The 24305-nt window shown below is 45.9% G+C and overlaps 1 protein-coding gene across 1 annotated transcript in view; it reads left to right on the top strand.

Annotated features, from left to right (window-relative positions):
• LOC119372207 (KH domain-containing, RNA-binding, signal transduction-associated protein 2) overlaps positions 1–24305 on the top strand; it is a 376214-nt gene that overhangs the window by 306173 nt on the left and 45736 nt on the right. The window contains exons 2-4 of the mRNA XM_037642685.2: positions 17467–17612; positions 19432–19548; positions 20740–20886. Coding sequence (XP_037498613.1) covers positions 17467–17612; positions 19432–19548; positions 20740–20886 — 410 coding nt within the window. The remainder of the gene's footprint in view (positions 1–17466; positions 17613–19431; positions 19549–20739; positions 20887–24305) is intronic.

Genomic DNA, 24305 nt, shown 5'->3' with positions numbered 1-24305 from the left:
GGAAAGCATCGTGCGGCCACCGCGTAACCTTATTATGTCTCAGGGTAACATTACTAAAATGACATATCTTGCATGTTAGTATCATTTACTCAGAAACTATAAATGAAGTATGCTCCGGCTTCCTAGGTCTGTTGGGTTATCGAACCTGCGATGTGCAACGCTTGTTCCAGTTTGAATCACAATGTTTTTCAAGCACTCAGCTATGCTTACTACGTGGGCGCAAAAAAATCGAGACAACGGCAACTGGTCATGCCGTTCATAGAAAAATCGCTTAGAACAAATTTGCAGAGCACTTCGCGAAAATGCCTAAAACTCGTGTTTGAAAACTTCAAAAATCCCAGGAACACTCGTGTCACTGTTTTTTTGTTTTTATTTTGTAACGCGAGATGGCGCAATAGACGCTGGGCCCTATTCACGCCATAGAACAGGACACGCAACATTGGTTTCATTAACTAAATTGCACTTGCGCAACACTTGCAAGTTTTTCGCGCCAGCGTGGCGGGAAAGGTGGAGAATCGGGTGGAATCGTTGGGATCCCTGAGATGTTGCTACTTTACAGACTGTGTTCATGGAGTGGCAGAAGCTTCGAAGCAGATTATATGCCAAAATAAATTGATGCTCACAACGTACCTTCTAACGCGTGTCGGTGGCTTCAATAATGCTCTATCTCTCTCTACGCGCGTCGGTAATGTACGGCGTTTTGCAGACAGAAGACGAAAACAAAACAGATACAGATAGGGCGCCGACTTCCCAGTGATTTCTTTGCACAGGAGGCATTAATGGTTGGTTGTTCGTCCTGCCCCAGTGAGACTCATTTCTGCTTTCATAACGTACGAAACCATTTATTTTTCGAAAGCCTGTCCTGAGGCATAGTAATTGGTGGTATCAAAAATACGCATGCCAAATTTGCTTTCTGCGTAAAGTATAATAGTGAACGGTGGTAAGGTCTACGGATGTAGCGGCCGAGGTCGGGTGGTCGGCCAGGCCTGCGGCCCATCGCACGGAGGTGGCGAAGACGGCTTAATTGTAGGCCTGTGCAAGTCCACACACAAATTTAAGGAAAAGGAGGACGAGAGAAATGCCCTACGTGATGGAACGGTGCCAGCTTACGCAACGTACTGCCCTAATATATTTTTCCGTATTTTTGCCTCTTGCGTAAATTGCAATGCGAGATGCCTGTATATGTGTGAGACAAACTGACAAAAATGCTCATTTCAGTCCCACGTTTTCTACGGAAGCGAAAAACTAAGTGTGCACTTTCTTACCATGCAACTATGGCGCTTCAGCTATGAGTTCTTGCTTCAGTGGTGAAGAAGCGAGAAAATGGACATTCTTCCCGATTTCTGAGTTCCTGAAAGTTTCAATTGGCTGCACTCAGCTTATAATCTCAATATTTATTTGTACTGAGTAGGTTTTGGACTGGAACAGTCTTTCTCTATTGGTTTGACATACTTGCGTAGTCTAATCTGGTTGGTAGGTAACAACTTTATTGATAGTCCTGCAGAGCTTTCGCCGACCTGGCCTTAGGTCTCCCACGTTCCTGGCATTATTTATTTGGTGACGTTGTGGACGCTTCAGAAGAGAGAGAGAGAGAGAAAAGAAGCGCAAAGGCAGTGAGGTTAACCAAGCGTGGCTCGGTTGGCTGCCTCCCTACACGTGCGTTGGGGGAAAGGGCGAATAATAGAAAGGATAGAGAAGAAACAACAAGAGTAAGAAAACAGAAGAAAACTCTACAGAAGAGTATTCAAAGCACTACCGGCAGCAGTGTGTCATGTCATGTTTGACATAATATTAATGAGAACAACAGACAGTAATGCCAAGGAAAATAGAGTGGATGTTATTTGTAGTAATTTTGATACAAATGTGAAGAAAGTAGACGGAAAGATCCAGCAACCTTCGAAGAACGCTCCCGATGCTCTACCAATTGAGCTACGGCGGCGGCCATCCTCCGTTCACTCCATCGGGCATATCTGTGCATTTAAACCAGGGAGTGTATTAAGGCCGTTTCGCATGACACAAAACAGAGCGATTTTCAGGCTGAGAATTCGCTCGCAGAGAAAAAAAGGGCTGCTCGCTCTCGCCGTAGCGGTCAGCGGCGAGCAACCATGTTGGAAATTTTTCGCTCTGTACGCAGCGGCGGAGCCATTTTTCCGTCCGAAATTGCGCCGACCCCGCCGAGCCGTCGAAATTGCGCTAACGAGTTTGTTATGGTTATGGCCGTTGTTGCGTATTGTCAGGTGAATTTAGATTGGAAAGTGTTTTTAAATGGCAATACACGCGTGCTCTTCGCTACCGGTGATGAAATGTTAAGGATATGATAACGCACAAATTGTTACATTACATTCTAAAATTATGCAGTCTGTGCCACAAACAACGGCAGCAAGCAACGCTTTGCGCCGCGCCATTCGCAGAGCGAAAATCGCAGACCATTCGCATTCCATGTGAAACTAAACTGCCATTAGCGGTGGTTGCGAACAGAGCGAATAGAGCGAACCGGGCAATTTTCTTCGCTGCAATCGCGGCATGAGAAACGGCCTTTAGTCAGCGCCGATCGTAGACGTCGACTAACGCTCCCAGGTTTAAATGCACATATATACCCAATGAAGTGGGTAATGGGATCACCGCAACCGTAGCTCAATTGGTAGAGCATCGGACGAGTTATTCGAAAGTTGCAGATTCGGTCCCTGCCGGCCACAAGTGACATTTTCGTCCACTTTACCTTTTTCACACATACCATCATCAGTACAAATAACATTTCCTATATTTTCCTTGGCATTATTGTTTGTTAGTTCTCATTAATATTGGGTCTAACGAAGAAAAACGAACCCTTAAAGTTCCCTTCTTTCGTTCATGTCATACTTGAGGCACGTAGGATATCCCGTGGATGTTTGCGGATATTTCTTTCGAATTTTTTGCCTCACTTGGGCGCATTAGAAATAGCAATGAAATGTTTTTTTTTATTCCACAAATATTATTTGACGGAACCAGTCATGGACGAAGAGGAAGGACACATAATGCGCACTGTCCTTCTTCGTCCTTGTCTCGTTCGAGCACTTATAGTTTCTTGCGATACTTTTTCTACAAGACGGAGAACAAGAGCATCCACCCTTGTTTACTTCCTATCACGTTCCACTTCTTTGAATATTGATGCACCACCGGCTGTATATATTAAAATGCCCCCCGGTCGACACACTTCTATGAACAAAAGCCGCTGTTTAACAAGGGACATGGCTGTTGCAACAGGTCCAGGGAAACTGCTGCATTGTGTTCCGCGAACGCGTTGCGACAGCTTCGCATACACTGTAACGCCCCATTGCTAGAGTGAGCGTTCGTTAGTTTATAATTGTTTCTTTTTGTGTTTTTTTACCGTCAATGCTATGATCATGAAACTACAAAGTGCATTTTACACAATCCGCGCATATAGAAAATGCCTGGAACCCGTCCTGGCGCTTTCGACACCTAGGCAGTCAAACATTTTTTTTTACCCTGCAGTGACGCAGCTTGTATCTGCCAAACCTCATTAGTATCTTTGTATGTTTCTAATGCGATGAAACTGCTTGGTCAAGTTACGTTAGGAGTATAATTTTTACACTTGACGGTGCCTCAGGGAGGAGTATGGCTTAGAACGGGGCCCAGTGTGATAGATGATGGCGACGTTTATTCCTCATATTTTGATTCCCCGAGTGAAAGTACTGAATTCTGCGAAAAACTACTCTAAAGAAATGACTGCTTGGGGTGCAGCCGCTTGGCTCCTATTGGACTTTATCATTGTTACGTTTTTTCCCGTTTTCCATCTTGTTTATATTGTTTCCTTTTCGCTATCTTTTATTTTACTTTCCAGCTTTTCTTAGCACATAGTAGCCAGCCGGACCTCGACCGGGCTGAACCACTCCTGTCTTGCCGTCCACTCCTTCCTTCGTTACTTCCTTTCTTCCTTCCGACTGACGTTGTTTACAAATGGTGCGATAAGTCGCGCTAAAGCACTTGAATGTGAAAATAAGCAGCAAAATATCAGACAGGCCGTATATCTAGCAAGAATAAATTGGTCTACGCAGTCAGGTGCAGTGGTTACCTCGATATTATCTATTCCGGCCTCGGGTATTTCAGACCTAGCAAAAGAAACCGGAGAGCCCTCGCTTTAAGAACTTCTCGCTGATATTAAAATTATCGGTATGTGGAAGGTTATGCATCTCACTAAAAAGTGGAAGTTCAGGGGAATACTGACACTTGAAGAGATGAAAAAAATGCCCCCACCTCCCTGAAGGGAATCGTGAGGAAATGCGAATGCATTTCTTGCGCCGAGAGTACACGGCGTAGTAATTTTAATGGCGTAAATTAATGACGAGACGAGGATTTGTACCGTAACCATTTATTTACACATTCATCAGCACCTGTTTGTGTTGTCATTGTACCTGACGGCCATAATCTCAGCCTTGTGGTCGCCGTTGGCGTTTCACAGCGGCGTCTCGAGCACACATTTCCGGATGTTCTTGAGAGGCGCCCAGACAGCGGACGGGAGAGTGGGGCGCGGGGAGGAGAGAGAGCGAACGGTGAGAGAAGGAGCGGCGAAGCACTGCACCTACCCTCTCCTACACTCTCTCGCACCACATGCTCCGGTTGCTAGGCGCGAGGATAAGCGCGCGCGCCCCCAGCTGTTGCTATGAGAGAGGGAGTGAGAGCGGAGAGATAACACTTGCCGGCGCGCGGACAACGCCGGATGCCTCACATAGCCCGACTAAAAAATGCATTCGCATTTAAAATTCCTTAACGCGTGGGGTCGCTGGAGCCAACATTTCCACAGTCGGTCTTGTCTTCTTCAAGCCAGCAGCTGCCTACAATAGCGCGTGCATGTGCATGTTTCGTACACCCTCCTCCAACCCAAACAAAATAGGAGAAAAGGGCAAGTGCGAAAAAGGGGGTGGGGGTAGGGGAGAAGGAGGGACCGGCGTTTTCGCCAGTCGACGAAAGTACTTGCCGTGAGTTGTACCGTGAGGCATCATTCACACAGGCGCCAAACGCTCTGTCACGACACCGTCACGTCGAAAAAACGTACGGCATGCGCGACGGATCAGTATACAAAAATTGGCCGCGTATCTGCGTGCTTCGCTGCAAATGTCGTCTAAAGACGATAGAAGAGGCGCTGCGTGAGATATGGACGCCATCTGGCAATACGTCGGGAAACACGAGTGCTGTGTTGCGGGCTGGTAGTCCCGGCGCAGCGACAGGCGAAGACCGGCGGTGACCAACGCGACCGGTGGGGACGCCGGCCAGCCCGAACACGCTGTTTGGCGCGATGCGCCGAAGGAGAAGAAACGTCCGCACTCAACGAGTACTCTCCACAAACTCTCTTACTTACACGTCGCCTCGGTAAAACAGGAATGCCAGAGCGGCGCCCCCTGTCATTCGTACAATGCAATACTGAACCGAAACCGAAACACAACATGAGCTTGTGCAGAGGACACGGAGGAAGACAAGTTTCAGCGCAGTCGCATTTTCAGCGCACCTTAAGAAACTAGGGTTGTAACATTGTAGGGCGAGTAGGGCCAGAAGGACCGTCACGACGAAAACCTGCCTCCTCAGTCGTATTCGCCTGTAACGTTGGTGTGGCTTCGCGTTCCCTCCTCCGCTCCTGGCCTTTCCACAAAGCTACTGCCTAAGTACGAAGGCCCCTACCACGTCCTACGTCAAGCATCCCCAGTTAACTATATGATTGAGCCTGTTCAATCATCTACGGACTGCCGTCGTCGCGGCCGCGAGACTGTTCACGTCGATCGACTGAAGCCGCATTATGACCCACCAGTTGTACCTGTTCCTTAGGTCGCCAGGAGGCCAGGATGGCTCCTTTTCCGCGGGGGAGTGATTTGTAACATGGTAGGGCGCAGACAAGAACGCCTGCGAAAGAAGACGACGAAGACGGTTGTTGTTGGCGCTCGCGCTTGCTCGGCTTGGACCGCTGATCGCTTCAGCTGTGGCAATCTTTTAATAAACGCGTTACTGTCTGAACGTTAAAGGCATACCATCAAGGTCTTTAAAATTGCGTATCTATGTATTTTCTGTTAAAGGAACACACCACCTAATACTTACCTAGTGATGTTGCGCCTCAGATATGCGTAATGTTTGCTTTTTGATCAACAATGTACACAAGTATGAACCTATTCAGCCGTTCACGATGGCTGGCCCTTGGGCAAGTGGTTCAACTTTGGCCGAGTGGCTGAATCGAGGGACGTGCCGACAAACAGAAAGAGAGACAGAAGGACAGACCAAAATTTCTGCGTTTAAGTTCCTCAAGAAAGACTATCGTCTTTAATAGGCGACGGTGGCGGCAACGCCGAATACGCTTCTGTGCAGTGTTGGTTGACTGGCCCCATGGTCACCTAAACCTAGAGAAATGAAATCAGTATTATGCATTGAATAAGTTAACTACTTGTCTGTGTAATGTCTGCGTAAACTAAGAATAATCTGTTTAGTATACACCACGAACATGATGTTGATATTACTGTAACGCACCAAATGGAAGGGTATTCATCACGGCTGCTGCCATGACAACCACATGTATGTTTTCGCGATTTTGAGCGGTTTCATGGTGCTGTTGTTGCTTTGCAAGCGGGGAGAGCGACGACCGCACGAAGCTCGGCGACGAAGAAATATGTGATTGCGAAACATGCGCAGGCATCGCACTGAATGAAGACATCTGATTGGTCCATCCTCTAGGGGCGGGGCTCCGTCACCGCGCCGGCGACGGGAACATGTATCACAGCTTACGTCGTTCTCAATCCGTTTTTGAGGAGGAAACGACTACGAATACCTCTCTCCTGATGAAAAGCGGTGCCGTGGCGATGACGCGACAGAGGGTTTGATGGCTGTGTGAATAGAGCCAGAGTGTTGGTCACATGTACAGCCAGTGTTACTTAATTTTCTGCGCACAAGGTCGCCCAGTAAGGTGTTTCCTAGTTTACCAGTCTGACCACCGCTTTCTGAAGCCTTACAGCTACGTGAGGGTATGTGAGATTTATTTTTCTAGAGATGAGCACAGAACCCACACGAAAGAGTTATTTCATTTTGTTGAAAAAGATGCACGCCATCGTGTCTCGTCAAAGTCCTATTCAAAAAGTGTGTCCTTCTTCGTGTTTTATGACGTAGTTATGTAAATGTGTCAGTCGTTATGTGAGCATTACACATCGTTCCCTTACCATCTTTCCGTGTCGTAGGGCTCCCAAGCTTTTCTTTTTCTGATGCAGCAAATCTCATCTACTTAAAAGCAATTTCACTTCTGCATAAAAACTAGGGAAAAAAACACGAGACTCTTAAGAAGGTTTTAGTAGTCAGCATAATTTTGCCGTGGAACACGTGATACTAAAACGCCAATACCCATCTGGGTTATAAAACGCTTAAGGCGGAAGTAATGAAGAAAGTAGCGCTTCGGTTTGCCCATTTATATTAGTATTCTCGCTCGAATATTTTTCCTTCTCACAAATGTAATTTGCGCGCGCTGAAGTGGAGATTCAAGACGGGTGCGCTGAATTTACTTTTCCTGCAACTTTTGCTCGTTCGTTTATAAGATTTTTTCTTTGCATTTCACATCACCTAAGTGGCATTTGCAGAATCCCACGAACGTGAAGAACTTGCCGCGGTGTTCCTGAGAACTGCTTCAGCGCAACGTTCTCTCAAGAGCAGCAAAAAAATTTAAGAGGCTCTTAAACTGGGATTTCCTAGTATACTTAAAACTTGTTTAAGTATACATCCGCGAGTTGATTTTCTTTTTCTACCAAATGAACTCTTTAGGAGCGAACGTGAAATCCCCACCCGCTTCAGTTCCCAGTTGAAGACTTTGTTCGTGAGAGTTTATTTTGCTTTATATTTTTTTTAAATTTCGCTTTACGAACAGCTGCTTTCGAAATGTGAAAGAAAACGAAACCGCCTCATCGATTCATCTCTTTCTTGTTCTCCTTAATCTGCATCACGATTGTGATCTTCTTTTTTTCTTCCCTATTTCATCTGCACATTCGTCCTCACTATCTTCTTCTTAATCTACGTCTTGCTCAGCTCCAACTTCATTGATGCAATCATGTTTTTCCTTAATAAGTATCTTCGACTTTATCCTCATCATCTTTACAATCATCACCCTGATAACGTTATTCACATTTATCTTCTTCTCATTCGCCTATACCTTCATCTTCATCATAGTCACCTGCTTCTTCCTAATTTTGACACAGGAAGGTTAACCGCGCATTCACATAACGGCAAAGAAATATACTCGAGCCTTCAACGAGGAGTGCTGAAGCGGAACGTTGCACTCCCACACACACGTGTCCTAACTGGTTGATTTGTTTAGTATATTAAACTATTTTTTTCGTGCACCAGTGTACGAGCCTCGAGATTTCTTTTCTTTTTTACTTTCTTTGTCTTTAGGATGTGGAGTGATTCACTTCAGTTTGGATCGCTCACACTTGAAAATAATCTGAGAGCTTTCCCGACCCGAGGTGGCATAAGGTAACGGATCGATGAACTTCCGCTCAGAATTGTAAGTGGTGCGTGCGAACGTTTGCTTTATCGATTTTTTTCTTTCTCGCCATTACCTGTCTTTGTGTGTGAAATTCAAAAAGAAGGTGCGGAATCAAGTTAAGCGGCTTATGAGCAGGACTACCGTGCTCTAGTTCAGGGCCGTATATTTTCGTTATCGGGAAATGTCACCTCACAAAAACTGGAGAAGGATTTCACATAGGGGGCGCTAAATGCAAACCGTGAACACCAAAGCAGCTTCTTTTATGTCTCGATTAAGCTGAGAATTCTTGTGCACGTATATTCACCGGGGGTAGATCAACGCTCTGACTTCGGCGGCAATACACGTATAATATGACATTGCCAGGCGCGCGTATTTCTGTATTTTTATGTGCCCGGGCTGTTTTATATGTAAACACCGCTCGGATCCTGCCGCGGAGGAATGTCTGGGAACCTACCAGATTGCTTTAGGATGTTCTGATAAGATTGCGCAGTAGTTGAGCGTCTCTTGAGCTAAAGCGGTCACCAGTGATAACACTGCAACTTTCGATCCTTCATGCATAAAAGCCGACGCGTTCCATCTACGATCACATTATTCGACAATAGATGACTGTACTCGCCGCTATCTCTTCATTGTGAGTGCTACCCGCTTGTGCAGTGAGTGTTAACTGATTTTATGGGCTCAAGTTCGCCCAATAAGAGTTTTGTCGCTAACATCCTGACTGCCGCCTTCTTCGCCGTCGCCTACACGTGACGACATTGTCCAAATATAGGAGTATCTCTGAAGCATTCAGCTGATCAGCGATGTGTACTTCAAATGAGCATGAGTTTCTCTTGAAACGCATTAATGAGTAGCTAAGTTTAAATAAACGCGGGTGCAACGGCAAGGTACCTACTGGCACTTTTTCTTGTTTCGGAGGTGCGAAAGAGGTGGGACGGGGGGTGGGGCAAGGCTAAACTGTTAATGCTAAAGGGAACAATGCAAAGGGTTCATGCGAAGAAGAAGGCTTAACGGAATGAAAGATATTTGAACTGGGGAGTCGCTCGACCGAGCGACGCCCCCTTTGCAAGGAGTTTTCATCTCTTCACTGCTAAACGGAGATACTCAGAATTGATAGACCTGATATACGCGACGTCAAAGTGTGTCAGAATGTTGAGAATTAGCTACTCCTATAAAATTAGCTACTCCTACTTCTGACGTGATTTCTTTTTGTGGAGTGATTAGAGCTTCCTTTTTTGTTCATACAACGTGGATCCTGCCCTAATTATCAGCAAACGTGTCACATACCAACGCAGTTTCTGCAGCCTAAAGATAGCGCCCGAGAACGCTGGGTGGGCATGGATCGCGAAAACGATTTGGACGTACCGACGTGCTAATGAGTCGGCGGTGAGGGTGCGTCATTTAAGTGGTACCATTTTAAGCGGCTTTGCATGGCGCATTTATTGGCATACGTATTCCTCTTCGAAAAGGATAACGTCAAAAGTGGCTTCTCCGCAATGAGGGTCGATGTGTGGAGAAGCCCACACACACAAGAAGCGGCACTTGGTGAGACTTTGAAGCTTCCGCTATCCATGCATATCGCTTTTCAGGATGCATATAAAAAGATGCACTGTTATCTTTTATTCACGTGATGTAACAGCACATTTTAGTGCCTTTGTGTGGCACTGGCTACTCCCTGCTGCCTTCAAAAGTACAAAATGGGGGTCATAAGGTTTCTCACGAAAGAGGTCGCGGATCCATTACAAAACGTCATCAGTCATGGAGAGAAACGAAAGCACTACATAGCGCGTCATGTGATTGTTTTCAAGCTGTGTCATCAGACAGTTAGAGACATAGAAGGGAATATGGTCTCTCTACGGGAGGGGCTAAGTTATCATCCTGCTGTAAATTTCAGGTGTGCGCGGTGCGAAAATCTGTTGCCGTCAGATTCTGCACGACCTTATCGTTGAGTTAGCAATTATATCACAAACGTTAAAATTAGGCGTTAGCTTATAGTTCTCAAGAGTCGGAGCCAACAAGGGCAAAAAAAAACACGAATGAGGGGATAGTGTACTGACGCTACGGGAAGTACACTTGCCGAGATTGATGGATGCAACAGTTAGCGTCAAGTTTTCTTGTGTTTTAGTTGGGCGAGTACCGAGTTACGCTCTTTGTTATCTTGCAGATCACCCTGTCAAGCGGCGAGGCGAGTTGTCTGAAAACATTGATAAAAAATAAAGAAATATATGTAACTGAGGTGAAATGGGTTAAGCTAGGGTTGTACATGATAGATTGGACATTAACGTATGTCATAAATTGAAATAGGAGTGCTATAATTAGCAGAAATTAGCGTAAACAGCAATTAGTATAGACACTTCGGCAAACTAGAAAGATGTTGATGGTTGTGTTTCAAGTAAAAGGCTATATTTTAAGGCAAAAGCCTTTACATTCTACATCGAACGAGAAAAGTGACCATCGGCGGTGGCCTTCGCACGAACGTTGCAAAAAGTCACACGATCAGAGATTACGACTTGTTGACGTCATCACGTGATGTCATCATGGCGTCGCAGTGCACCAAAACTTGTGACGTCACAATGACGTCACATAAGATGACATCGCATGATCACGTCATCGCACAAAATCATTGTATGGCCAAAGGTGTGCCTATCCGGAAAGCAGGGCAATACCAGTGGAGTTGCAGAAATCTTTCGGGGTTTGGGATACAAGGATCAATACGTATAGAGTGAGAAGAAAAAGAAGGTGGCTCATAGTTAATCGCAAGTTTAAAAGCCCAGTCAGTGCGAGTGCCATTCTCAGAGCCCTAAGTTCTGAAAATTAGAAAAAGGGGACCATGAGGCGATGCAAAAGCCGGAGCACTTGCAGAATCGCGTTCCGTTGGCGTTCGTTGGCCATGCTACCGACCTCGCGTCGTGGAGCGCGAAGAGGACGCTACGCGCGTCTCGTCTTCACTCTAGCCTGGTCGTTAATTCTCACAGGGCGAGCGGGGAACGCGGTCGACAGGCGCGCTAGAGGGCGGTAGCGTGGGAGAGGAAAGAGAGGGGGAGGGGACGCGCATGCTCTGGTGCTCATCGCTGCGTCGCACAGGAGAGAATTTCGGCATGTCTAGCCTGCGTTTCAGAGGAAGATTGGAGAGGGGAAACGGGAGAGGGTGAGTGGAGAGGAGAAGGGGAGAGGGACGTGGAGAGGGGAAAAGGGGAGACGGGAAATGGAGAGGAGGTCGGTTTGCACTCCGCTGTATGATGCTTCCCATCTAATACCAGATAGCTGAGCTAGTTGGTGAGTATTCATTCTAAAAAGACAGGGCGTGAAAACACGGACACAAGAAAGAAGTCAGGACACCGCTAACGCTGGCGGCGTTTCGGCGGCGTTTATGGTGTCCTGACTTCTTTCTTGTGTCCGTGTCTGCACGCCCTGTCTAAGTTCTGAATTACGGTCGCTTTACTTTTTGTTCGTCTTTCAATTCGAACATTTTTCTCTTGTTTCTTTCAGCGACAATGACATTTGTTTTATGCATATCGGTTTGCTGACGTCGTGTTGGAATAGTGTTACAATAATAAAAGTACTTCCACATGTAGCCATGTTTAATGTACATTTTCCTGCCTCGCGAAATATTTAATTAGAACGCAAACCAGAACTGACACCGGGTGACGTTGAAGCCGGCAATATATGCTTCATCCATATGCTTTATGGTGACAGCCGCTTTAATCTCAGCTGCGATAAGAAATTATTATTCGACGAGTCGTGCCGGAGTTAATTACTCTTGACACCTAACGATAACATAGGTACGCAGCACCCTTCCACCCCGAACCTCGAAAGCCGTCTTGTTCAGTGTCAAGCCTGCCGGTATAGTCAGAAAGCAAAATAAAAGAGTTTGCCGAGGTGTCGTATTTTACGGGGCCGCTTTCATTCGATCCAGGCTTCCGTGCTGATCTCGAAATTAAGTGCGACAGCGAAAGTGCAGACGTCCACTTTGTCTCGACAGAAAAGGATTTCTGTTCGAAGGGCAGGGAACGTTTGCTCAAGGACCGGAACTTGTTCTTTCCGACTTTCAGTCTGGCGTATTTTTTATTGCGTGTCTTTCTTGTTAGGTTATTTTTCTTCTATTCTTCAAGAACGATCGTCGAAAAACGTCAGAAAAAGAGAAATATGTTTCAAGTTCTGCTGAATCAGCTGGTGGTCTTTTTCATTTCTTCCTCAAGAACCCTCCCCTTGGCAAGGCTGCTCTCGATAGACCGAGAATATTGAACGTTGACAACACTTCCCAAAAATTGCTTTTCAACTCATCGTTGAAATGCGTAGTTGTTGATTTAAAATGTCCTTTTCACTCGTGCGCTAAAAATTTGCATGGAATTGCTCGCGTGCGTCTAACAGCAGCAGAAACGTTCTTATAACCACCGTCCTTCACATACGCTGCTTGCGCTTATTAGCTGAAGCGTCACATTCATAATTTGCTCCGGCACTGTTCAAAGGCAGCAAATAAAGACGACCGTCCTTCCGTTTTGCTGGCACGAAATTCAAGGCGTAATGGATGAAGCTGCTGAGTCTTTGAAGTTCAGACGACGATATTCGTTTACGGGGGAAGCGTGTTCAGGGCTGCGCTGGCTGGTTTGTTGAGGTTTTTTTGCACGCCAGTGCCGAAGACGAGGACACTCGCTCTTGCTCTGGCAGGGTCAGAGTGTCAAGGGTCTGCGAAAAGTACTAGTGAGAGCTTTGAAGTGATGAAAAGTATTAGAGCAAGGGAATGCGCTGTCACGTAGAGACGTGTTGTGTGTGACTACGGAGGTCGCATTTGGCAGTCCATCGAAATGCCGCTGCGATCGAATCTGGACTTTTCGAGTCAGCCGCCGAGTACTAATACCACTGCATCATTGCGGTGGACTTCCCTTCATGTTACGTTTTTGCACTAGGAAGGTATAAAAAAGTCACGAACCCTGTCCCGTGAATGTTTATTATAATATTGACTCTATACATAAATATTACGTGTACTTCACGGTAATCAGGATTATCAACACAACATTCCGTCCGACGAGACGTTGCTCTTGCGAATAGAAAGCGAAGACTCCAAGCAGAGAGCAAGATTCATCTCGCTTAGTGTAAAAAAAGGAGAAAAAATTATCCACTTTCACTCAATGCGAAAGGTGCAGGAAGTGCGGAGCAGGGATTCGTCTGCCCTTCGGCGATGCTGGCGTTCCAAACGTACAGCCTGTTCGGCATCCATGGAGGGAGAGAAAACCTTCATTTGTGGTGCAGTGGCGCCCTCTGCTTTCCTCCTTTCCCACTTGTCATTTCCCTCCTTCTCACCCTCGCATCTCTCCTCCTCACGCTCACTTTCCTTCCCAAGCCACTCGTTATACATGGCTATATTTCACGTGGTTTTGCCTGCTTTACACCATACATGGCTATGCTATGCCTTCCCTTCTCCCCTCCTACTTTTTCTTCGCACCCTCGCGTCACTCCTCCTCAGCCTTACTTCCCTTTCTCTCCCCCTTACTATACTACACTATACATGCCTATGTTATACGTGGCTACGGTATACAAGGTTTTGCTTGCGTGACGCTAAGCGACGACCTGAGATGACAGATGAGAGCAGGCATGAGACATAAGACGACAGCCCGGGCGACACCCTCTAGAAAAGTTCAAGGCTTTAGCTCTCGTCCCGTGACGTCGCACAATGGGGCGGACTGGTAAAAATACGGGGCGCTGTTTAAGGGAAGTTATCTCGTAGGTGCATCGTGCGGAAACTTTTTTTTTTCTTGCAAGAACGAGCATGTATGTATAGGGTTTTTCAATTGGGGCGGGTCGACGTTGGCAACCTGTGGCGGCCATGTTGTTCTGTTGACGTCTCTCTGTCAAATCACTATGGCAAGTTACACGATTGAGCAGCACGTCCAAATGATAAAAATTTTAATATCAAAATGACTCTTCGTTAGTACGAACGTTGGAGGCGTTGCGCCCATTTTATAATCTTTAGCGACGAGGTATAATTGCAGTATATGGGACGATGCCAACTCACTCGAGGTTCACCAGGTGGAAATGCATCCACAAAATCTTACTGTTTTGTGCGGATCTTAGGCCGGCGGCGTCACTGATCCGCACATTTTTGAAAACGGCGTTGGTAAGGCCATCACTGTCAACGGCAAAATGTACAGAAGGATGGTTACCGATTTCGTTTGGCCCGAGTTGAACGATATGGACGTAGATGACATGTGGTTCCACTAGGACGGAGCTATGTGCCACAAGCTGAACCCGCTATGGACATTTTTCATGAACGATTTAAGGTTGTGGTTTTTTTCTCCCAGAGGTGGGGTGAATTGGCCACCAACATCGTGCGTTTTGGCCAGCAATATCGGACGGCTACGCTATGCTTTACTCTCCCCCACCTACATTCTCTCCTTCTCACCTTCATCTGACTCCTCCTCAACCTCCCTTCCCTTTACCACCCCCTTGCTGTATTATACTATACATGGTTTTGAGAGCGTGACAAGCAACCTCGGCACTGTCCCGATTCTTTTATAAAAAGCTCATACCTGAATGGCCTCCCCAATCTTCTTTCAGTGCCAATATCTCGACAAAAACTGAACAAAAAAGTAATGTACAAAAAAGAGAAGGACGCGTTAAGGCCCGCATGAAGGAGGCGGTGTTGTCTCCCGAGCGTTGACATTTTCTGAAGTCGCGTGGACACAAAAGCCTGCGGAAGATTTGCATGAAAGTAGCCCATATAGTTTGAACATTGTCACGGGCGGAAGAACTTTAGACCTTTAGGAAGAACCAATGGGTTTTGAGCAAACAGTCCTAAAATAGAGTGCAGCTAATAACCTGCGTCTCCTGCATCCCTTTGTAATTCATAATAGAGGGCTTCGTCGTGTTCCCTACAGGAGACTGCTATTGGGTTTTCCCATGGCATCAATTCCCGATCGGGCTTCGGATTTCGTGGGAGGATTTGCTATGCAAATGGATTCGATGATTGCCTCCGAAACATTTAGGTTGTTTTGTTTCCACGTACTTCTCGTTATGCGTGTTACATTTTCTTGGCATTCATCTTGAGATTTCTCTCAGGGCATAGAAAGTGCATTTTAAGGAGAATCTATGCAGTGACAGTGAGCCTTCCACCGCTAACAGCAATTTTTACTTCTATGGCGACGTTATCGGAAGCAAAAGACAGGTAATGCAAATTTCGGCACGCTGCCTGCCTCTTGCGCCTCTGTGAGAAGCCCCGTAATGATATGCTAACAAGGGGCGCGTCACGCTACGGGCACAAAAGATGATCACAGCCGATATTTCGCGCCTTTAGGAGGACAAAGAATAAAGGATCGGGTGATTTGCGGGGGTGCTTTTCAAGGAGCTTGCAGCGCCTCAGAGCTGACGTTGCGTAATGGAGGCGCTGAAGTTGCAAGATAACGACGCTTTCATTTCACGGTGATTGTTGCCCTTTTGTTGCGCGTGGCATCTGAAAGAAAATAAATAAATGTGCATCACAGTCTTTGTAAGCAATAAATATCTGAGTTTCGCCCTTAGTTTCGAAGCGGTTACATTATAAGATTGCTTAATTTCGCAACCGCCTCCTCATCCACGCTTTCTTTATTGTATTTCGTTTAGTGGCTCAGTGCTGTTTTGTGTTTTGTTATCTCTTTTTGCTTTATGCGAATGAGCAAGCGCTCATTGCATTGAAAACAAGGCAGATTCGAAGTTTGTCTCATCTTGATATTGGCGGCCTATACCACTCGTCGCATTCATGTTCTGTATAGTAATCTATGACAGAGCGTCCTTTAGGTGTCATGTACATGGTAAAACACTTTTAAGAAACATATCTCATAGTATTAAGTCATGCGTAGAAGCTGATGTGCGGCTTAAAATTATGAAAACTCTTTAATTGATCGACAACATCGTTACACGTTATGCGTAAGGGACATTTTCCCCGTGAAGTATCAGAAGCGCGTAGAAATTATGCAGTTTTGAAAATTAATGAGATGTGCTCTAAACGTGGTCGACTCTGTACATCAGTTCAACCTCACGACGCTGTGGTGTTTATATAGTTTGTAAGGTGTCCCAAATGAGCCTGGACATTCGGTGAATAACGCAAACGAAATATGAATATTAAGTCGACAAGATCTTAGGTGCACTGATCAGCCTTCCGTGTGTTGCCTACGTTGCTCAAGGTGTGAGCACGATGTCTCCAGACCTTCCCAATCGGCAGCTCATTGTAATTAGAAAAAAAATATATTCCGATCCGCTCTCTAGTTTGGGTGTCATCGTTAGATGCTGCTAGCCGCTTGTGAAGTTATACGTGCTATATTTTGTCTTGGCTGACGATGTACTCGTAGTCTTGCAGGAGTTGCATGAACGCAAGGTTTTATTCTCGGCTGTACAAACACATTGCATGAAACAGACGCTTTTAGCAATCACGACTTCTAAAGACACACGCGGCATTTCGTAGAACACCTCTCTTAAGCTGCAACGCCCTTTTCGAGACCACTAAGATTGTGGTCTTGCATATCCGTTCTGCCACCTTGCGGGATTCCGCAGAACTCATTTGCAATATCTTGTGTCCATGTGCTTCGAGTTGTTGACTAATTCGTCCTCGCGCAGGCAATTGCTAGCATCCTAGTTAGCTCAATTGGCAGATCGACCGCCTCGGAAAGGCGTTGGTCCCGGGTTCGATCCCCGGACCAGGACAAATGTTTCTTGAACTGGAGGCTTTATTTTCCGAGAAATCTGTATCAATACGAATTTCTTTGTTGCTTCGTGCTACAAACGAATGGTTGTCAATTATCCCTTTCGTAACCCTTCCGAAACATTGGGGGGTTCCGCAGAACCCATTTGCAGGATCGTCACAGTGTTTGGCTTCCATTATCGGTGTCAAAGCGATTGTAATTAATGCCGCCTAGACCAAGAAACTAGGAGAATGTAAGATTCCGAGATAAACAAATAGGAAACTAACACTTCGCTATCATCATCTTTCTCTGCAGAGATACAACGGGTACAGAGCCAGAACGGCAGCAGCTCCCGGTCATCCCACACCTGGGTGCCACCAGGACCCCTCATGGACATCCACAAGGGACGCTCGGTGCGACTCCAGGTTCGAGTGCAAGTGCCCGTCAAGGACCACCCGAATGTGAGTGTTTGAGTGTTTTGCAAAAAAAAAAGAATACGTGGAGCGATTATTATGTTATAGAAACTACCGTACCACACGGAACTTCCGATGTCTATCAGATTAAGGAGGAAACGAGCTCGACTTAGAGGAACTTTGAAGTGTGTATGTTTTTACTGTAGGATATTACATTCCATTGCATTGCAGGGAACGCTTTATTTTAAAGAACACCTTGACTGACACGCTGTTGCGACTCACTGTATCGCGGTATCAATGCGGTGTTCACAACAGCCGATTGAGTGGCCAGCAAATGCAAGGAGAGCAACTATAAGGAGGCGGCTGTCCCTCTATAATCACCTAAGTGATGTGTCCCCTTTATTTGACGTTCGCATGTGTTCGCCTACCATGCGCCTATGTGTACTATCGGCGTCAAATGAAACGCGAACAGCGGCAAGCATTTGCAATGGTGTAGTGCGCGCTCTCCTCTAATCACCATGGACAGGCGCGCATTTGCGCAGTGCTGCCGAACCGGATGCGCGGGCCTGTCCCTGGACGGCGCACACTATACCATCGCGAATGGTTACCACTGTTCGCGTTTCATTTGACGCCGATAGTGCAAGAAAGTAATGTAGGACACGGACGGCACTCGGTGCCAACTTCCTGTGGTTATGCACGATAAGCTGCAGGGCTTGTACCACGCCGCATGTTAATGTACACGAAAGTAGTACTGGCAGACCCGACACCAATGTAGGTTCCTGTTTCGATTGTGAAAGTGCTCTGGGACCCTTCTAAAGACTCACATCGTTGTCGCGACAATTTTTTTTACGCATTGTGTTTTCTGCAGTTCATATCCATATATAAATTGCCTTTGTTCACTTCATAAGCTCTGGCTGATGCAATTCGTTGTGACTGCCGCGCGCAGTGAACGTAACGCGTTCGACATCTCGCTGGTGTGTCTCTCGCTCGTATAACGCGGTATGAAGTAATTCTATGTCGCGAGAATTTCAGAAACTGATTGCGTTCTTCATTTTGTGACGTTGTTACACGTATCGAATTCTCGATATAGTCGTGTACGTACGTCCAACGTTCCTGTTAAAAACGTGTTGAGTTATTATACAGTTTGAATAGTTGACTGCATCGCTGAATTTGTACTGTGAAGAACGCAGTTAAACCAAGCTTGTCGAGTGACAGCAGCAACTACCGTGGAAAGCATGTTGCGTCGGTGTCCCACGCATTGGCATTCCCGCGCGGCAAACAGCGCAACGCTGTCCACATTTTTCTTTGTGTAGCCGGCGCAGGAGTCATGTGACAGGAGTTCAGGTCACGAAGTGCATTGCACTGGCGACCGACGGAGAGGGGTGCACGTTAGGGGAGAACAAACCGATAATGCGCATGTCCATTGATATGACGACGCACGTGCGAAGAAGAAGAGGACAAAAGTAACGTCGGCTGAGCTTCAAGGTGAAGCACATGCACAATATCCTTTTCTGGATTTGTACCGGGAGGAGTGGAGCTATCACTCTAAAAGCAACTGTTTATATTTGGAGCTATATTTAATGGCGCTATGACACGCGCGTTCCGGCCGTATAAGTTAGGCTGCATAGCCACGGAAAGGTACGAGTATCGGCAGCAGCACTCTGTCATGTTTATCATGTACGTCCTTTCTGCACCCATTTCCCTCTCTCTCTCTCGCTCACACAAAGTGCGCGCTACGCATTGTTTTATTTACTGTTTGAAAAAAAAAAAAGATATTTCTAGACACTAATGGCAAGAGATGCCAAATGGCAGGTAATTGCTCAGGTCATCTCTTGTAATGCCGATTTTCTTTTTCGTGTGTATTCAGTTCAACTTCGTAGGCAAGCTGCTGGGACCCAAGGGCAACTCATTGAAGCGACTTCAGGAGGAGACACAGACCAAGATGGCCATACTCGGCAGGGGTTCCATGAGAGACAAAGCGAAAGTAAGTGCACTCAGATTTTATTCACGTAACATTCTTTTTCGTACTACCTTCTTGTGATCTGAAACCAGTTTAGATAAATACTCTTTTTCCTTAGATTGACAACCGTCGGACATCTCCAAATAAACATACGATAAACGAAAGATTCCGATGCTAAATGCAGCTTCATTCTTTTTGGGTTGTTCTACTCACCGCCGTGTACTAAGTCACAGGCACTGCTAGAACTAGTTTTTGTCTTGCTGTGCTTCGTTAAAACGCTGTGAATCAAACTGTCGGGTCGGTGTTGGCACGCGTAGTTGGACAGTACTGCAACTGAAGTACCCACGAGCTGCTAAAGCCTCCGACAGTGGAATTTAATTCGACTTTTTATAGTGAAATTTCGCGTGCTCTCCGCTACTGTGTATGGCTTCCGTTTAGTATCGCTGCTACTAATACTCTTCGTTTAATGTTTAGGTGATAGAGATAAGGCGTCTGCCACGCCGCATTCACGTGAAGGAAAGAGCCAAGAGAAGGCATACTGGCACAGTGTCAAGGAAACGTTAACTGCTTTACGACTCGCGAACACCTGGACTCTCTTTTAAGAGTGATTTAAAATTGAGTATGTGAAGTAGAATCGACCAAAACGACTACTTCTTCTCCAGTGGCATTTCTACAAATTACTTGTTTGTCACTCCTAATCTTCTCTAACTTTACTTTGTACTTCTGTGGCAAGACTAAATCGACGTGATTAACAGCGGTAAATAATATAATGGCCCATGTTGTGTAAGCCCGCCATCTATTAGCTTAATTAACAAGTAACTGTTATTTCAAGTGCATGAGTTTGTATTCGCTAGTGACGTGTGCGCGCTATGGTGTCCCCTAATTTCAGTCTCTCACAAGGTGGGGCGATGGACCAATATTTATGCTTTTGTGTATCAGTTTTGACGTATATATGTTCTTCAAATAAAGCCTAGTTGTTAGTCTGCGCCTATATTTCTGCGTTCTTGTACCGTCGCCTAGCGCTTCTCCGCATTAACGATGTAACGACGCTGAAGCTAACACTTGTATAACTGAGCATCAAAAACTGGCTTTAGCGACAATCCCTATTCTATACCACTTAATTCTATTCAGGCTCCTTTCTTCGTGCGAACGTCACCCGTGTTTCATAAATCGGTTTGTAAATCGGTTTGTGTAAATCGGTTCATGTCCGTTCAGGAAGAAGACCTGCGGAAGCTGAAGGACCCCAAGTACTGGCACCTGCACGAGGAGCTACACGTGGAGGTGAACGCGTTCGCACCGCCGGCCGAGGCATACAGACGTATGGCATTCGCGCTTGCACAGCTCAAGCCCTTTCTAGTGCCCGTGAGTACGGCAGCGGTTTCTTTCGTGTTGTTCCTTCCTTTTTTTCTGGCAAGACATGTTTATCTCTTCGAGGGAACATGCTTCGCACTCTTGACGCAGTTATATTTCATCACTATGAAATAACTCGCACGGTCCCATGTGCGTTCACCCAAGACGACTCGAAGGTGAAATTGCCATCCATTGTGGCTATCTTACCGTGCATTTTGCAACAAGCGAACGCCGCCATTTGAGCGAAGCTTCTACGCGTTAAGGTTCGTTCACACCGGCGACTAGAAATGGTCGCGTGACCGTTTCCGACTGGCGGTCGAAAAGCGACTCAAAACGACCGATGTTCACACCTGCGTGCGACCTATATGCGTCGCCATATAGAATTCATGTCTGCTCGTATACAGCTTGCATTGCCGTTACCCCGTAAAATAGGCTGATGGTCCTGTTCCTGCGCATCTGATTGGTTCAGAGGTTTGCAACTGCAGTCGCGCGACTGAGAAATCGAGCAGCGAGCGACTGAGCCAAAGCAGTCGCTTTGCGACCAAAACGGCCGTTTGCGACCAGTCGCTTTGCGACTAACTTAGTCGCGCGACCGTTGCTAGTCGCCGGTGTGAACGAGCCTGTACATATTTCAGTGGCGGCAGTGGCATAATTCGCGAGAAACCCGGCGGCGGCGAGTGTACAGAAATGCGGGTGTACACAGATAGGCCTTCGAAGGTGCGCCGGCCACGTGCGTACTTCTGTGCGCTGTTTTCCAATAGCTGATGTTCTCTCAGTCGAGGGCTTCTCGGTGATCAGCCGATTCTGATATCGAGATGTAATCTTTTACCGAGGACACTTGTCATTTCACGTGGCTACATTTCGTTGCTGCCTTTAACTTTTGTATGTCATTGTTTCACGCATGACTGTTGCTCTTGCTTGGAGCAACAAAAGTTTTGTGCGGCTTAGCACGTGGGTGAAGATCTAATTTCCGGCATGGAGGAAGGAAACGGTTAGGAGGGAGCACTGCGCAATGCGTTAGAAAGAAAAAGAAAGAAAGAAAACAAGAGAAAGAAAGAAAAGGAAAGAAAGAAAGAAAGAGAGAGAGAAAGGAAGAAAGAAAGAAGGAAAGAAAGAAAGAAAGAAAGAAAGAAAGAAAGAAAGAAAGAAAGAAAGAAAGAAAGAAAGAAAGAAAGAAAGAAAGAAAGAAAGAAAGAAAGAAAGAAAAGTAAAAGGTGAGGCACGCGCTCGCCAAGCGTCACTGGTCCCCCTTTTCCCGATAGGGCAGGTCTACTAATTTCCTTATTTTTCCTCATCCGACTTGAATTACTTGAACAGTTTCCGTATATGACAATTTCATTCTTCCACATTTGGTTCGTAATTCAATGTGGACACATGTATAACACACGGAATATCAGATTCTCTTTTTTTTATTGCGTAATCTGTCTGTGGGCCGTACAGCGAGGCAGTGAGTGCAGTTGCGTGTTCAAAGCGTTTTCTAGCGAAACGATATCGCGGAATTTTCCATAAAGCGATAAATATGAGGCAGGAGAGCTCGCAAGTTGTGATAGTCAATAGACGAACGTAGATATGCAAGTTGTTACGTTCTTTTCTAAGTTTTGTTTTCTGGAAGTCGTATCTCGGCGTTTCTAGTTTAGAAAAGGAACATCGATCAAATGCCAGGTAGGCCCATCCACCCTCTGCGACTCCTTTCATGTACAGTACAATATAACGGTAGAACGACCAGAGGCAGAACATATATATTATATATACATATGTTTCATCATGCATGCAACAGGCACGGTAATATTGCGACAACGATTTTGCCCCCTGCTCAACTTTCTGATCGATACACGCGTTGCAGATCAATGTCTAGCCGGTGCCCTTCGACTGTATGCACCGTAATTTTCGCTGATATCTTTTTTTTTATTTCTTCACTATATGTCAAAAGCATCGTATGACGCTGCTCAGGTGCGCTCTGAAAAGACATTTAGCGTTCTTCCATCATTTCTGCGTAAATCGATCCGCCATTCAAAGCCTCGGTTAAATCCTGCGAGATATCCTGACTGGAAACCCGATTGAAATGTTGCAGTCAGCGCGGCTTTTGGGCAGCCTGCACTGGCGAAAGAAAGCGCAGAAAAAACGATGCATGTTTCTTTAAAACAAAACGGTTTTAACCGACTTTTTCAATACGCTGCTCTACAATTGGTCGAGCTTATTATGTAACCGTTGCCATGCAGTTTAAAAGAGAATTTATTGATACGTGCACTTTTAAATAGGTATCCGATTCGCGACGGACGCTGAGAGGGAGCCTCAGATCCGACGCTACGCATTTCGAGACCTTATGGAGCATTACATCATATCCAATTTTTCGAGGCTTTGTTCGCTTCACTACTTCACTATCAAACAATGATGCAGGCAATAAAAAGAAGTGCAGTTTGCAAAATCTATCACTTGGTTCCACAAGTGTGAATGAAGTATTGCGACAAAAATTTCATTTTAAAAGAGTAAAGAATTCACTGACGATTACGATACTGCCTAATGCAAATTGTGAGCGCTGCTGTTTAGGTGTATTCATTTTTCGATAAGTTGAGGCAAATGCTTCTGCTTCGCGTTGAGCGTTGAGCCTCTCCTCGGGCAGCTGGTTTAGCTGCAGCGGCAGGCGACGCACTTCCACCAGTTGCGTCGCTCATTGTTCAGAAAAAAGTGGCTGACTTCACACCACTTGGTAGGCAAAAAAAAGGTCAGTTGAAAAAGAAAACTTTGAGCAGTTAGAAGCTGCCCGCAGCCGTTTTTTTTGTTTGTTTGTTTGCACACCAGCTGCTCAGTCTTGGAGTATGGGTAAAGGAGTCTCTGGGCGACAAACGCGCGTGTTTTCAATGACACTGAGCAGTTGGCTGTTGTACAATTTACTTAAGAAGTCATGTCGGCGGACGGGGACGCAGGTGGCGAAGAAGATAAACGAAGCCTGCTTCTGCCACCCTGATGCTTTTCGTGCTCTGCCACTGAAGAGAATTAGGTCATGGTGGGCGATGTGATGTATTCGTATATTAGAAGGGAACTGTCTGAGCCAGAAATGTGTGCAACTAAATTAATTTCGCACCAGTCTATGTGCGCCTGTAATGGATGTAAATATTTAGTGTTTTCCACACGACAAAATTTTGTTTAGAAATTCTGTAACACGCACTAGAAGTAAAACACGCGCTTTAGACGAAGATAATTCCAAAGTAATTTACATAATCATAGGAGCTTTACAGTTTAGATCTCGGCAATCATATATATAACACCGTTCAGAGCGGCCGTACCTAGTTGTAATATAAACCATAGTGCACCACAGGAACTGTCGATGAAGCAATGTTCAATGGTGTCTGTGTACTTCGCTACTGATAAGGCACATAGAAGCACAGCCTGAAATATAAGTGTTGGACCGAGGTAGGAAGCTGCTGCATTTT

The sequence above is a fragment of the Rhipicephalus sanguineus genome, chromosome 10, assembly GCF_013339695.2.
Source record: "Rhipicephalus sanguineus isolate Rsan-2018 chromosome 10, BIME_Rsan_1.4, whole genome shotgun sequence".
Classification (NCBI taxonomy): Eukaryota; Metazoa; Arthropoda; class Arachnida; order Ixodida; family Ixodidae; genus Rhipicephalus; species Rhipicephalus sanguineus.
The sequence above is the reverse complement of the archived record's forward strand: the minus strand, read 5'-3'. Positions and strand labels throughout refer to the sequence as shown.